The sequence below is a fragment of the Emydura macquarii genome, unplaced genomic scaffold (assembly GCF_026122565.2).
Source record: "Emydura macquarii macquarii isolate MOO-44397 ecotype Brisbane River unplaced genomic scaffold, CSIRO-AGI_Emac_v2 contig_1146, whole genome shotgun sequence".
NCBI classification, from domain to species: Eukaryota; Metazoa; Chordata; order Testudines; family Chelidae; genus Emydura; species Emydura macquarii.
In genome coordinates this window covers 21,465,054-21,480,527 of record NW_027131283.1, presented here as the reverse complement: position 1 = coordinate 21,480,527, position 15,474 = coordinate 21,465,054, and the positions used below count along the sequence as shown (strand labels likewise).

Below are 15,474 nucleotides of genomic sequence, written 5' to 3'. Positions count from 1 at the left end.
GCAGGTTATATAAATGCAGATAGAATCATACACTTGGGATGTTATCATAACTTCATTTACTATTCAGTTACCAGTTTTGCCCTGCATTGTTCTTATTCCTCAGTGGCTATGCCATTGTGGAACAGAATATTTTATGTTCTGAAGTCCTGGAAACCAAACTTTCCAGCATACCCAGAAAAAACAAAATTCTCTATTCTCTAATAGCTCCTGTGGGTATCACAGACCAAAGTCTGCTAAGGGACTTCTCTGCTACTACGGTGGGACCTGCTGGTGATGTGGTCTTTGACAGTGAAGCTGTTGACCAGGCCAAGTTAAAAGATGGGGAACGTAGAGATGAGGATGGAAGCCCAACTAAAACCCCACAATTGGAATTAACCCAGGATGAGAAGGTATGATGGATTGTAACAATAAAAATTACTCTTAATGAACATTTAAAGTGGAGTTGTGTGTCTCCATAACATAACAAGCAGCATACTAGAAGATATTGTTAATAAATTATTTCAAACTTCTCCTTTATGTTTAACTATATATATATATATATATATACACACAGCATATTTTATATAACCAAAAGGGAGGGACAAACTGCAAATTTGCATGTGTGATGTTCAATCTTGTGAATTTTTTCTTTTAATTATTGCTACAAATTCATTTTAATTTGCCATAATTAGGCATTACTTAAACACTTCCAGTATATAATTGTGCAACTGAACATTCTCTTAGCTAAATGTGGTTCAAAGTAAGTTAGTTTATATGATTTTTACTCTGAACAAACTTCTAAAAATTGTTCTAGTGTATCTGGTGTTATGTAAAACCGGTTTGATGATTGCATGTATTTAGCATTTTTTTTAGTACAGTTCAGTGCTTAACATGGTGCTTACTTTATTTGCCAACTGCAAAAATTTTTAATTTTTTAAATTTAAATTTTAATTTTATAAAAAAATTTTTTATACATCAGTATCTGTTATAGAAACACATTAACTTTTGAAAAGAATTTCCCTATAGAACTGATACACAACTTTCCATGGGAAGTCTGGTTTGCTGATAGTGGAGAAATTCTATGCAAGTGCAATTTACTTGTATTATTTTTTGAAGTTAGCGAGGAAGCAGATCAAAAACTTTAATTTGGGTTTTGTTTTCTGTGCTTTCACATCAAAACTTGTGACAATACCTCTTTCCAAAATGTAAGCTCAAGCCTTGCAGTTCAAACATAATAGTCTGTGTATATTCTCTGACATGTATGCCTGTTTTTTCCTGGCAGACATCCCGAAATCTCTTTCTATTAGGTTTTTTAAAAACCTTAAGGAATTTTGCATTTTGAAAACTGCATTTTTGTGAATTAGGCAAAGAGTACCCAAATCACTGCCCAGGGGATAACATTTAGCCTGTTGAGTTTCACAATGCAGCTTACTACCCCCATCTCCCTATAACTGCAGAGTGAGACCAGACATGAAGAGCTTCATGTTTTTATTGCCAGGGAACTTAAACAACTAACTTCCAGTCAGTCAAGGAAGACGCGCACAGTCCTACACCTGATGAAAAAATATATTTAGGTAAATTAAATGTGCAAATTTTGGCTCCTGGCAAGGTGCCAGTGTGGTCCCTCCAAGTCATAAAACTGGAGCACCCTGGGATAGATTAGGCAACCAAGAAGATTCTTCATGGAAAGAAAAGCTAAACATTTTGGGAATGGCTTGCATGTTTTATGAATCTATTCAATGTAGCATGCTATATGTACCAGCTCTGCAAATAGCGTTATTTTCTAAATACTATTTATTATTCCTTTTTTTTTTTTTTTTTTTTTTGGCTGTTTTTAAATTCCAGAGGAAATGGTAGTAAATCCTCGGATCAAAGTTCCTGCTTGTTTTTTTATGTGCTGCTGTGTACCATGATCTTTCTGCCAAAGCTTTGAATGTTTGTTTGCTCCCATCTGTTGTAAGTGACTGCACTACTACAGTTCAAAAGTGCAAAGTTCGTCACAGCCTTAAAACAAAAAATCTGTAATGGGTTCAGATTAATATTTCTTAAAATTGGACAGGTTGGCTAATTTTTAAAAATACATGGAGCTTTTCAATTTTTATTTGGCATTTGTATTGCATTGATAGTGCTATCCCTATTTCTGAGTAAAAGATTTCACTAACAAACAATTTCTTTTTTTCCCTTCTTCTTGTGCATTCTTTCTGCCTACAAACTTACATTTTGTTGTGCTTTTGTATTCAACTGTGGCTGGACTTTTTGTTCAGTCCCTTCACATTCATCCACCATCACCACCCCTTCACTGTGTTTCATCCTTTCCCACAAACCTGCCAACTATCCCTGAGATGGACATGCTTTTGGACGTTTCAGAGGAAGATCCCTTTGAGGAATGTGTCCATAGTAACTTGGACTGCTGGGAATGCAGTCCCATGAGAGAAATACAAACTCACAGTGGAAATAAAATGATATTGCCTAATAATATCTTGGAGCCTATGAAACACCCAGTTAGTCACCATTCTTCTCTTGCAATGGAGGGAAAGCCCAATAAAACAGTTGACTATAAAGATACTGAGTTTAGTTTTTCATTCATCTTTAGCAAACACTTTGCTTTCAATTTCCCTTCATTGCTTGATGAGGATGGTTACATCAGTTTTCCTAGCCTCCCTGAAGTTTGCGTCTCTTTCCTCCCATCTGGCCTTCAACACTATGTTCCTATCACCTCTCCTTCATTCATTCCCTCTTTTCTCCTTATCTTTGTTCTGCTTCTCTCTGCTTTCCAGTCTGTTCCTTTCTCACTCACATTTTCCGTTCCTCTCGCTCTGTCCCTCTGCTACCTGGAGCCTAAGGCGACTTCATTGAGCGCCTCTTATGGCAATGACCTGAATAACAAAGCAGAGGAAGAGGAGGTGTATAACTTTGTCACTTAAATGCTGGCATCTGCACATGGACTTTGCATCTGCACACTGAGGAGCACTCAACCTTGCACACGTCCTAGTGTAGAATACAAATATCTTTGTAACTGTTCTCATTAATGGTAACTTGCCACTGATATAGTGAGGTTCTTTTAATAAATAAATGTCTAGTTTTTCTGCATGAATAATAGTGTGTTGCAGCATACATAATTTGATTATATCCCTGGGTACTGCATCTAAGGAGGAAATGTTTTTGTAATTGAAAAAATTTGAGAGCACATTGATAAAATTATTATTAGACATATTTTGGCATAAGATTAAATTAAATTAAATCATTAAAATTATTGAGCAACATTGCCTCTATTATTCTAATTATTAAATCAGTCCTTCTTTGCCTTAAACTATTGCCCTTCTAAGTCCATTAACTTTGAAATACAATCGTGGAGCTGAATCTCAGAGGTTCTGTTTAAATCTGTAAAGTGAAATCTCTAAAAATCTGTCTCTTATGTTAGTTCAGCAAACTGTAAAAGCTGTAAACAGTGATTCTTCTTATAGTAGTGTCCCTGTGGGTGCTCTGCTTCAGGTACGCATGTGTCTCTTGAACCCTTGATCATAGATTTCTAGAGATCAGTCCATTCAGCCCATACATATGACCTTCTCGTGGTAGACACCAAGGCTATATAGGGGTGCACAGACGAATCGCCCTTTTTCTCCTTTACTGCCTTGACTTGAGACAAAACACTGTCCACCTACAGTGTACTTGGCCTTTTATCTTTCTCAAAGTTAGTTAGCTTACAGTTGTAGGTTTCTGTTTAGTGTTTAGTGTAGTTAGTTAGTTTTAGATGAGATAATTGTTTTTCCTTCTCTTTTATCCCTGGGTATTTGTCTTCTCCTGGTGAGGTATGCCTGATTTGTCAGGCTTTAAACGTTACCTCTCTTACTGGGAGGCTATACTGGTAAGCAACAGGCACTCCAAGTGCATCTGTTGCTTGGGGGAGTCCTACATCTCCAAGAAGTGTTCCTTCTGTTTGGCCCTTAAGTCCAGGACTAGGAAGAACAGGGAGATAAAGCTCAGACTGTTGGCTATGGAACATTCCCTGCAACCACCCTGTAAGCCAGGTCAGGAGACACACCCCATACATCTGTCCACAGACAGGTTCAGCGCCCCATCAGCTTCAGGGCATGCTTTCCCTAAGGAGGGGAAAACTTTGGATGCTGGGAAGACTACCAAAAAGAGAAGCACAGACTTTATCTTTAACAAGCCAGCTCCAAAGAAGACCAGGTCTCTGTCAAGGTGCTCAGTCTCTGATATTACTGTTGAGGCCCAGGACTCTTTCCTGAGTACCATGAAGTCCTGGAGCTCTAAGGAAAGAAAGCATGGCTCTGATAGGGCACCTGTACCCTCCACCAGTAAGGAGGGTAAGCACAAGGTGCCATCGAGCTCAGCAGTACCATTGGCACCAAAGCATTCCACTCAGCTGTTGGTGGTATTGAGCACCCTAACTCAGCCATCAGTACCAATGCAAACAGCTCAGCCAGGGGTGCCTGTACAAGCAGTACCCTCAGTGCCAAGCAAACATCAGGGCCTGACATGTACAACACCTGAGTTCACCCATCATTGTTGGTACTGTCACCTTCAGCTATGGCATCAGTACCAGAGTCCTTTTCAGTACCACAGGAGTTCTGATACTTGAGGGATCTCTGTGTCAGATGAATCAGAGTCCCTGTAGTCAGGTACCAAGCATTTCTCATTACCAAGATCTCTGTCTTTGTGTGGCCTTTCTGTGACATAGGACTTTCCTCCATTATATGGGATACCCCCCATGAGAGGATGAAGAGGAAGAGAACTCCCAAACAGTCTCTTCAGTTTCTGTCAGGAGTTTTCCTACATACCCTTTTGGGAATCTGCCCTCGCGCAGGGAGGATCCTTTGTGACACCAAGGATGATGGAACTAACCTTGTATACCACTCCCAATTCCTTATGGATCCCTGCAGTGGCCATATTGGGATGCATGGCCTGTCTATCAACAGCAATTTAACAGACCACTGGTACCTTCCCTCAGGGAGACCAAGGTTTCATATTGTCCCCTACACATTCACAACAGGAGGAGACATTTGAAGAGCAGGAGATTAAGGCAAATGAGGAAGTCACCCCTGAGACTCCCATTTTGCCATCATTGCAGCTATGCCTCTACCACTTTCCATGGCTGACGACTTCAGACAATTTCAGGACCTCATTAGAAGGGTAGCTGACAAACTCCAGATCCCTATGGAAGAGGTCAAAGATCTACAGCACAAGCTGCTAGATGTTTTACAGTCAGCAATAGTCTCAAGACTGGTTCTACCTGTTAGTGAGGCTCTCCTGGATCCAGCTAAGACAGTATGGCAGATGCTGGCCACTATTCCACCAATGTGCAAAATGGTAGATAAGAAATACTATGCGCCCTTTAAGGATTCAGACTTATTTTCCCATCCCCCACCTAACTCCCTAGTGGTGGATGTGGTGAATAAACAGGGTAGGCAGCACTTTTTGAGACTTACCGCTATGACAAGGATCAAAAGTGACTGGATCTTTTTGGACTAAAGTCTTACTTATCCATAACCTTGAAGTTATGAACCATGAACTATCTGGTGGTCATGACCAAATACAACTTTACTAATTACAACAAGATTACAGCCTTCATTGAGTAGCTGCCACACAACTGCAGGGAGCAATTCCAGTCAATAGTTGCGGAGGGTGAGCTATGGGCCAGAACAGCTCTCCAGTTATTTCTAGACTCTCGGACACTGCTGCGAGATCCATCTCCACAGTAGTAACTGTGCACAGGGCATCATGACTCCAACTTTCAGGGTTTCCAATAGAGATTTAGAATACTGTAGAGGCTCTCCCTTTTGATGGTAATAATCTTTTCTCAGACACCATGAATGATTCCCTGCAGACATTGAAGGACTCCAGAGATACCTTATGTTCTTTGGACATTTTCATACCTTATGAGCAAGAAACGTTTTAGTAAATCACAGACTGCCCATAGATCATGCCCTGCTCAGTTCTCTGGGTACTATAGACCCATAGAACTCTCCAGAAAGAGACAGGTTTCAGAGGAAGAGAGCCACCTAACTGCCCTCCATGACCATCCACCTAAGTATCATCTAAACAGCAGTTTTGATGGGTTGATTGAAAGTTCAATTCCTCCCACTCCTCTGATTTTACAGTTCCATTTTTTAACCTCCCTCCCTCCCTTTGGAGACTGTCTTGTCCATTTCTACCAGGCTTGGGAGTGGATAACCACAGACCAATGGTTCTTGGAGGTCTCATAGACGTTCAGGTCAGAAGGTATCATTATGATCATCTAGTCTGACCTCCTGCACATTGCAGGCCACCGAACCTCCCCCCCCCCCAGACCCCTAACCTATGACTGAGTTATTGAAGTCCTCAGGTTATGATTTAAAACCTCAAGGTACAGAGAATCCACCAGCAAGTGACACATGCTCCATGCTACAGAGGAAGGCAAAAAAAACCTTCTGCCAATCTGCCCTAGGGAAAATTCCTTCCCAACCCCAAATATGGCGATCAGCTAAACCCTGAGCATGTGGGCAAGACTCACCAGCCACACACCCAGGAAAGAATTCTCTGTAGTAACTCAGAACCCACCCCATCTAACATCCCATCACAGGCCATTGTGGATATTTACTGCTAGTAGTCAAAGATCAGTTAATTGCCAAATTAGCCTGTTCCATCCATCATATTATCCCCTCCATAAATTTATCAAGCTCAGTCTTGAAGCCAACTAGGTTTTTTGCCCCACTGCTCCCCTTGGAAGACTGTTCCAGAACTTCACTCCTCTGATGGTTAGAAACCTTCGTCTAATTTCAAGTCTAAACTTACTGATGGCCAGTTTATATCCATTTGTTCTTGTGTCCACAATTTCTGGCACCTCTCCCTTCCACTCCCTTGCCTCTCTCTTCAGGGACCCTTCTCGCAAGCTTCAACTAAGACAAGAGGTGGATTCTCTCTCCCAACTAGGAGCAATGGAACTGGTCCCTTTCCCATATAGGGACAGGGAGTTCTACTCAAAATACTTCTTAGTACCAAAGATGGATTGAGGTTGGAGGCCGATCTTAAATTTGAGACAGCTGAACAAGTTTGTGAAGCCTCAAAAGTTCAGGATGGGGACTCTAGCAACTATAATTCCTTCTCTAGAGGAAGGGAATTGGTTTTCATCCCTCAGCCGATAAGACGCCTACTTCCATATATCTATACACCTATCACACAAGAAATATCTATGATTCACCATAGGCCAAGATAATTTCCAGTGCTGAGTGCTTCTCTTCAGCCTATCCTCGGCTCCAAGAGGGTTTTCAAAGGTTCTAGTGGTAGTGCTGTCTTACCTTTGGCAGGAAGCGATTCTTGTCTTCTTGTACCTTGATGACTGGGCCATACTTTCAAAGCAGTGTTATCCATCCATCCAGAAGGCCCTTGCTCTGTTCAAAGACTTGGGCCTTCAACTGAATGTAAAGAAATCCACACTAGTACCAGTACAAAGGATACAGATTATAGGGGCATTCTTGGACTTAGTGACAGCCAGAGTGTACCAACCTTTACACAGATTTGTGTCCATGTCAGGACTGGTAGGGACAATTCAGGGAAGCCCACGACCACAATAAGGAACTGTCTTCGACTCTTGGGCCATATGACAACTTGTACCATTGTAACCAATCATGCAAGGCTATGCCTCTATTGCTTCCAGGGTTGGCTAAGAACTGCCTCTTCTCCAACCAGAGACACTTTGGACAGGCAAGTGACAATCCCCTTGCACATAAAGAACTCTCTAAACTGGTGGAAGGAGCAACTCCACGTCTGTGTGGGCATCACTTTCTGTCACCCAACCCTGTCAATGACTCTAACAACCAATGTATCCATGTTAGGATAGGAAGCCCACCTCAACACCCTCACGGTTCAGGCCAGGTGGACAGACTATGAAACTAGTCTATGCATCAGCCTGTTGGAGCTCAGGGTGGTCAGAAACACTTGCCTCCATTTCCTGCCTCTCATCAGAAGCAAAACAATCAGAGTCATGATGGACACGTCCTGCATGTTTTATATCAATAAGCAGGGAGGAGGAAGATCCCGATCCTTGTGCACTGAAGCTATAAAACTCTGGAACTGGTGCATAACCAACCATATTCAGGTTTCAGAAGACTACCTTCCAGGCATCTGGAACACCGCAGCCAATGTCCTCATCAGACACTTTTCCCAGGAATACTGGACACTCAGTTCTCCACAGCATATTCCAGAGATTGATCTTTTTGTCACCTCCAAGAACAGGAAAGTGTCCTTTCTTCTGTTCAAGGCGGGAGGACTGAGTCAACGCTCACTGAGGGACATCTTCCTTCTACCATGGAAGAAGAGTTTGTTCTATGCCTTTCCCCCAATGTCCCTAATTCAAAGAGTGCTGAACAAGATCAGGCAGGACAAGGCCAGAGGGGTCCTTCCAGTACCTACTTGGCCAAGACAAGCTTGGTACCCTTATCTGTTTCAGCTCTGTGTCTAACCACCAAACTAGCTCCCTACCACTCCTCATCTTCTGTCTCAGGATGGGAGTCCTGTGCTTCACCCCAACCTGGCAGTTCTGCACCTCAGAGTGTGACTCATGCATGGTTCTCAGGCATAGATGTTTCCTGTTCTACGAAGGTGCAGCAGGTGTTCTTAAACAATAGAAAAACATCAACCCATATTACTTAGCTACAGAAATGGAAGAGATTCATCCAGCGGTACAGTTTTCACTACCTCCAGCTGGAATCAATTCTCCTTTTCTTCATACTAGATTACCTACCAGATCTGAAGACATCCAGGGTCTTCAGCCAGATCTGAAGACATCAGTTCAATCAAGGTACACCATATGTCTTTCTTTCCCCGGTTGAGGAATTCTCCATTTTTGCTCACCCGGTATCATCCAGATTTAGTAAGAGTCTAGGTAATCTCTTTCCCCGTACTAGACACCTCAAACCTATTTTGGGACCTCAACTTAATTCTCAACCACCTCACAAGACCTCCATTTGAACCAATGGCAACCTGCTCCCTACTTCTTTTATCTATGAAGAGAGCATTCTTCGTTGCCATCACTTTGGCGCATAGGATCAGGGAGATAATAGCCTTGATGGCAGATACCCTTTATCAAGTATTTTTAATGATAAGATTTCTTTACATCCGCATTCTATGTTCCTCCATCAGATTGTCATCTGAACCAATCTATCCATCTGCCAATATTTTTTCCAAAATCTCATAGTTCTCAACAGGAATCCTACTTCCATACCCTGGATTAGAGCCCTGAAAATCCATTGATATTCACTTTATATCCATTTTTGCGGATCGTTGATCCGATGCGGATGCAAATTTTGTATCCGCGAAGGGCTCTGGATATTGGAAGGGCCTTAGCCTTCTACCTGGGTTATGGCTAAGCAGTTCAGGAGATTACCTAGATTCCTCATATACTTCTGAGATAGGTCTAAAGGAGATCCTATTTCTGCTTAAAGACTGTCAAAATGGATATTGGGTTGTATCTCTACCTATTATGAGCTTTCAGGGGCTCAGTCTCCCTCCCCTCATAGGGTGAGAGCACATTCAACCAGATTGTAGGCAACATCTATTGCCTTTTTAAAACTATCCCAGTATGAGATTTGTAGAGCCACTACATGAACTTCAGTCCATACGTTTTCAAAGCATTATGCCCTGCTCCATGCTGTGAGATCTGATGTGACACTTGGCTCTGCAGTATTGTCTTAAGTTCTGAACCGTGTTCTGAAGCCCTCCTCCTTCTAGGGATACTGCTCAGAAGTCATTTGAAGTGGAGCACCCATAGGGACACTACTCAAAAAAGGAGGAAATGTTACTCGCCCTGTGCAGGAACTGTATTCTTAGAGAAGTGTGTCCTATGGGTGCTTCATTACCTGCCCCCTTTCCCCTCTGCTTTGGTTGTTCCCTCGGGGATGAGTAAGTAGAGGAGCAACTAGTGTGTTTTGCCTGCACAGCCCTATATATAGCCTCAGTGTCTGCCTCAAGGAGGCATAGGGCACATGCAGGCTAAACAGACACTAGCTAGCTAGAAATCGCCAGTCAAGGGCTCAGGAGGCACATGTGCACCTTAAGTGGCGCACCCATAGAGGGACACATTTCACAGAACTACGGTTATTGCACAGGGTGAGTAAAGTTTCCCTTTTTTCTAATTCATGTCTTCAAAGAGGGCACTTGAATTATGACCGTTTCTGCTTTACATGGGTGTGTGCAAAGTTGAGTGTCTTTGTCCAAGGTTCTCCCTGGCTTTTAGTGTTTTTATTCATATTTAGCAATAGTTAAGATGAAGACTAGTTTCTTTTATTCAGTTGGATTGCTGGTTAAGTAGCTGACTTTAATCATCAACATGTGAACCTTTTAAAAATGTTAAAGTATGCAGAATTAAACTGCTATGCAAAAGCATCAGTCTCATTAAGTGTGTGTACTCTGATCTGGCTGATAATACAGTGCCTGCTCTCCATATAGCTGCTGCTGCATGTCATAGCAAATACACCATGCACTGTAAAAGGGAGGAGTTTACTATGAACTTCAATGGCAATATGAAGCAAAATACTATAGCCTTTTAACTGAGAGCCTTGCAATGAGGGAACCCAGTACTTATTTCAAATTTTGTAATATTTCAGATATAACTTGTCTGAGACAGTGTTATATACAGCTGAGTACTTTTTCTTAAATATGTGACATGACATCTGTAAAGGACTTACATTTAATAAAATAAGTCTAAAATGGTGTAAATAAACACCATTAAAGATTTTTCTCCATCCATAATATAGTTCAATATACCTTTTGGTGTGAAATTGCAACAAACGGACTAACCTCAGATAAGTGAGAGGTGAAAGAAAACGAGATAAGCTAAGAAAAAAATGACATATCATGTGATGTGTTACTCCCTCACACACAGTTGGAATTAAGCAATATATGTAATAAAAGTAAACCACTTATCAATACTTAGGATTTTGCACAGTGATCCTTTGAAAAACTGGCAATTGATGTTTGTGCCTTTGGGTTATTTTCAAGAAAGAATGTCTTTCCTTAAAGGCACAGTCAGAATACTTATAAGCAGGTTGTACTTTTTTAAAGTTAGCTCTGATTTTGCATTTAAAAAAAAAAAAGCAAAAATCTACAAGTATACTACACAGCATCAGACTTTTACAGTAATCATTTGCCATTTCATTAAGACTAATTCATAGTATGAAGTCCACTTTAAATGCTTTATAAGTATCTTAGTAGTTGAATTTCACATCAAGATTTGGGACAATATGGCTTTTCTCCTTGTCCTCTGTCTTAATTTTCCACCCATCCTTTGGGAAAGCATGAAAAATTCAGCAACATAGGGATGGAGAGAGAGAGAGAGAGAGTGAAAGTTCCATTTTCCATTTCACATATGCCAAAATATTACTTCAGCCATTTCTACAGCACTGTAGGTGGAGGAAGACCAAAGTGGCTTAATAATTTCAGCAGCGTCTGTGGCCGAAACAATGAAGGTATATAAACATAGCACATGGTTTGCAGCTTTTACAAACAAAGGAAGCCTCTCTTTTGCTCCCCTAGATCACACTAACAACTTCTTTCTTTTGATGATTTGCCACGTGCCGTCACATAGGTGGAGACCAGAGAGGAGGAAACTCAGCAGAAGGTGGATGCTATTTTTCAGTTAAATCTGGTTGTTGTTGCTTGCCATTGTTAGTGTTTTGAAGCTTCTGTAGGTTTTGTTTGAATAGTGGCTTTTGTTCTTATCATTTTATCTCTGTTTAGTTTTTGAATTCTGTTATCAATCTGAAGGTCCTTTTTGTTACTTGCTGATACATTTTATGTTCATTTTGCTTTCTTTTGTGTGTGTGTGGTTTAATTTCACAGAACAATTCCTTGAGAGTAGACGGGGAAAATATTTATGTCAGACATAGCAATTTAATGTTGGAGGTTTGTATAACATAAGGAACACTTTCTATTCTCATGGGCTGCCAGGCTGCATGGGATGGGAGGTCACCTGCAGGCTGTTATGGACACAGTGCATGAAATGCATGGGGAAAAGCAACTTGGAGATGCATGTTGTAAATTCTGATTTTTCCATAAAGGAGCAGCTTGAAAGTGTAAATTTGCTAGAAGTTTTCAAAGTGGCAACTGGGAATAATAGCCCTGTTTACGTAACAAATCGAATTAATTGGTCCATTAATTACCAATGGGATTTTTATTTGCTGCACAAACCTACTACTTTTCCCCGTGTCTCACTTAATATTTTTCATTTTCTTTTCTCACACATATACATTTGAAATATGAGGTGGTGTGCTCTGGAGGAATAAGCATACATTCATAGATTCCAAGGCCAGGAGGAAGCATTGTGATCAACTAGTCTGATCTCCTCTATAACAAAGGCCATAGAACTTCCCCAAAAACCTTTAGAAAAATCTGATCTTAATCTAAAAATTGGCAGTGATAAAGAATCCACCACAAGCCAGTAAAAAAATGTTCCAATCCTTAACTACCCTTGCTGTTACAAATTTACTCACAATGAAGGAAGTCCCATAATCTTGTGTTTCTGTGTGGTTTTGGGCCAATCACTTAGTGCTCCTCTTTTAAGAAAAGAAAAGCGCTTCTTAATGCATTCCTCATTTTTGAAATGGGAATAATTCTTACTTTCTAAAGAATTAATTCTTATTGGGGATTAATGTTTGTAAATGGCTTTGAATTTGGAGCATTATTTAAGTACGAAGAGTTGTTATTTATTATTGGAGTAGACATTTTATTTTAATAAATAATTATTTTTTTCAGTTAATTAAATTGGAATATGTTATGCCAGTACCTCTTGTTGCAATCAGTGTAGTTTGTATGATGAGGAAAAACTGAAAGTAAACTAACAAAACTTGCACAAAATATATAGGAAAATCCTATCCTATGTCTATTTAGCCTTGCCCATCCAAATGGGGCTATAGGGAATTCCCTCTGTCACACGAGCTTATCTCTTATTTAATGACTGTAATATGAAGGTTTGTAGTTACAGTAATCTGACTAATCTGTTGTTGCTTTTGTCAGCTTTTGATAACTGTTCAAAATTTACTTTTGCATAATTTACTAAAACAACGAAAGCATGTTCTGCATAACCTTGCTTTAAACAAGTCCAAGAAATGTGCCTGGTCTCAAGCCACAATAATTGTTTACAACAACCCATAAAAATATGTCATTGACTTCAGCTCTATGGAATTGCTCTGATGTAATCTGTATCTTTTATATTCCACCAAGAATTAAGAAAACTTCTTTTTGTTTAAAACAAACATCTTTTAAAAAAATCTCTCAATAGATATTTAAAGGATCATATTTGTACTAAAAATTAATTTTAGATGAAAACTTAGGCCCTGGTCCTGCAAAGACTTGAGGATTGTGAGTGGGGCCATTCATAGTGTCTAAAGTTAAGCACATGCACCCAGGACTAGGCCTAAATTTTAAGTATCAAATTTATATTAACAAGGTTACTTCAGAATTGACAATGAAGCAAAGTAGAAGCTGATTCTAAAAGCTAAATCACTTTCTGATTTTCATGCACTAGTACAGTTCTGCATTATTTGTGTTGTAAACACTGCAGAAGAACACTTTTAAATGCTAGCCAAAATGTTTGAGTTAAAATTCAGACAAACGTTTTGTATGTAGCTGTATAAAACCTCTTTTTATGAAAAACTAAATCTTGGACCTAATTATAATAGATCACAAGTCTAAATACTTTTCTTAGTTACTGTAGATCCTTTAATTTCTTGCATCCAACGAAGTGGGTTTCTGCCCACGAAAGCTTATGCCCAAATAAATTTGTTAGTCTTTAAGGTGCCACAGAACTCTCACTGTTTTAATTTCATAGTACACTTAGTTTTGGGTCTCCATTCTAAATTTAAACACTGGCTATTGAACTGTATATCTTGTAAAGTCAACTACTCCTATGTCTGTGTTTGCATACAGAGAGTAGTTTTTTCCACAAGATGAGGTATGAAGTGAAAGTTTATACTTGCAATATGTAATTTAGTCCTCCTGCATAAAGCCCACGTGTTTGGGTTATATGCAAGTGAAGTTTCAGAAATGTTGGGGAGGTGAAATCTAATTCCCAATGAGGACTAATGAGGAGATTGCTGCATAGTTCCAACCCCTAGGCCTGCTTCTCCATCTTGTAGGCTAGAACAGCAGCTCCAGCCCTTTGACCCAAGTTGCACAGTGTTGGAGTCAATGGATCCGTGTAAAAACGGAATCTGTTACTTATCCCTCATTGTCACCTCCAGTGCAAATCTGCATGGGGCTAGCTCAGAGATCTTTTCTGGTAAGGAGGTGTGCACAGACAACCTCTACATGGTTGCTCCATCTGCCATCCCGCCCTTCAACACACAACAGGTAAATAACAATTTTAAACCCTGATCCTGCACATAATTATGTTCCTGCTTAACTTTATAAGCAGTGAGTAGACCCATTGACTTTAATGGGACTACTCATGTGTAAAGTTAAGCAGATGCATAGCTGTTTGCATTTGGGACTTAATACAATATCCATATATATAAGTACTTTATTTTTGGCTTAAAGTTTGTTATTAAGAAACATACTTACATTTTTATGACAGTTCTTGTGCTGAGTGCTACTTACTTGCATTAGCATTACTGAGGGTTACCCATGTTGATCCTGATATTCTTTCTTCAGTTTCTTTAACTTTTGAGCAAAAGCTGCACCTTTGGAAATAATTATTTCAAAAATTTGGTGTCTTCATATTCAGATAAAGAAGTCCTTTGTTTACTAATAATTAAAAACGTTATTTTGTCATGTACTTAAAGTTGTGACAGGAACAGTATAGTGTGGCTGTTCCTAAACTCTATGAAAAATCTGAATCTTTTATGGTCTTAATCTTTTTTTTAAATGTATCCCAGTAGAATGGCTCTTGAGACACAAGGCACTCTTCTTGTTTTGACTTTTTTGAGGATAAGTTTGCTTCTGCTGTTGTGTTTTGTCCTACTGTTTTTTACATTGCACATTGCTAGGACCTGGATAAGACCCAGGACGACTTACTGAAACATCAGGCTAGCATTAGTGAACTCAAGCGCAATTTCATGGAATCCACACCTGAGCCACGCCCCAATGAATGGGAAAAGCGGCGTATCACACCTCTGTCTCTACAGACACAAGGGGTATGTCATTGCAGACACTTATCAGCATGCATTTCCATACAACTGTTTAGAGAATATAATAAATGTAAATTGCCCTCCTATATTAACATTTTCTTTTGTACAAATGTAACATTTTTCTTTATACTAAATACCCATTAACATTTTGTTACTTACTTTTGGTCCAGATTTTAAATAACTTCTTTGAGTTTCAGTAGGAGAGAATAACTCTGAACAAAGCAGTTGAAACAAATCAGTTACAAGGATTAGGCTTTGTTCTGGTTTAGGACTGCCCTTCTTACAAACTGGCTTTACAGTGGCTGTAAAATTGTGAGAAAGATGTTTCCGTCCTTAACTCTGCTTAAGGCAGTTACATGTAAATGACTCTAAG

The 15,474-nt window shown here is 39.9% G+C and overlaps 1 protein-coding gene across 7 annotated transcripts in view; it reads left to right on the top strand.

The window, feature by feature from the left end:
* The window catches only part of EPB41L2 (erythrocyte membrane protein band 4.1 like 2), a 236,451-nt gene that overhangs the window by 188,780 nt on the left and 32,197 nt on the right, over positions 1–15,474 (top strand). For 3 of the 7 annotated variants that reach the window (XM_067546743.1, XM_067546742.1, XM_067546739.1), the window contains exon 12: positions 205–389. In XM_067546743.1, coding sequence (XP_067402844.1) covers positions 205–389 — 185 coding nt within the window. Of the gene's footprint in view, positions 1–204; positions 390–2,243; positions 2,883–11,384; positions 11,445–11,563; positions 11,597–11,817; positions 11,881–14,960; positions 15,108–15,474 lie in introns of all 7 variants that reach the window. The other 4 variants (XM_067546737.1, XM_067546741.1, XM_067546744.1 and 1 more) reach the window with 3 other exon arrangements.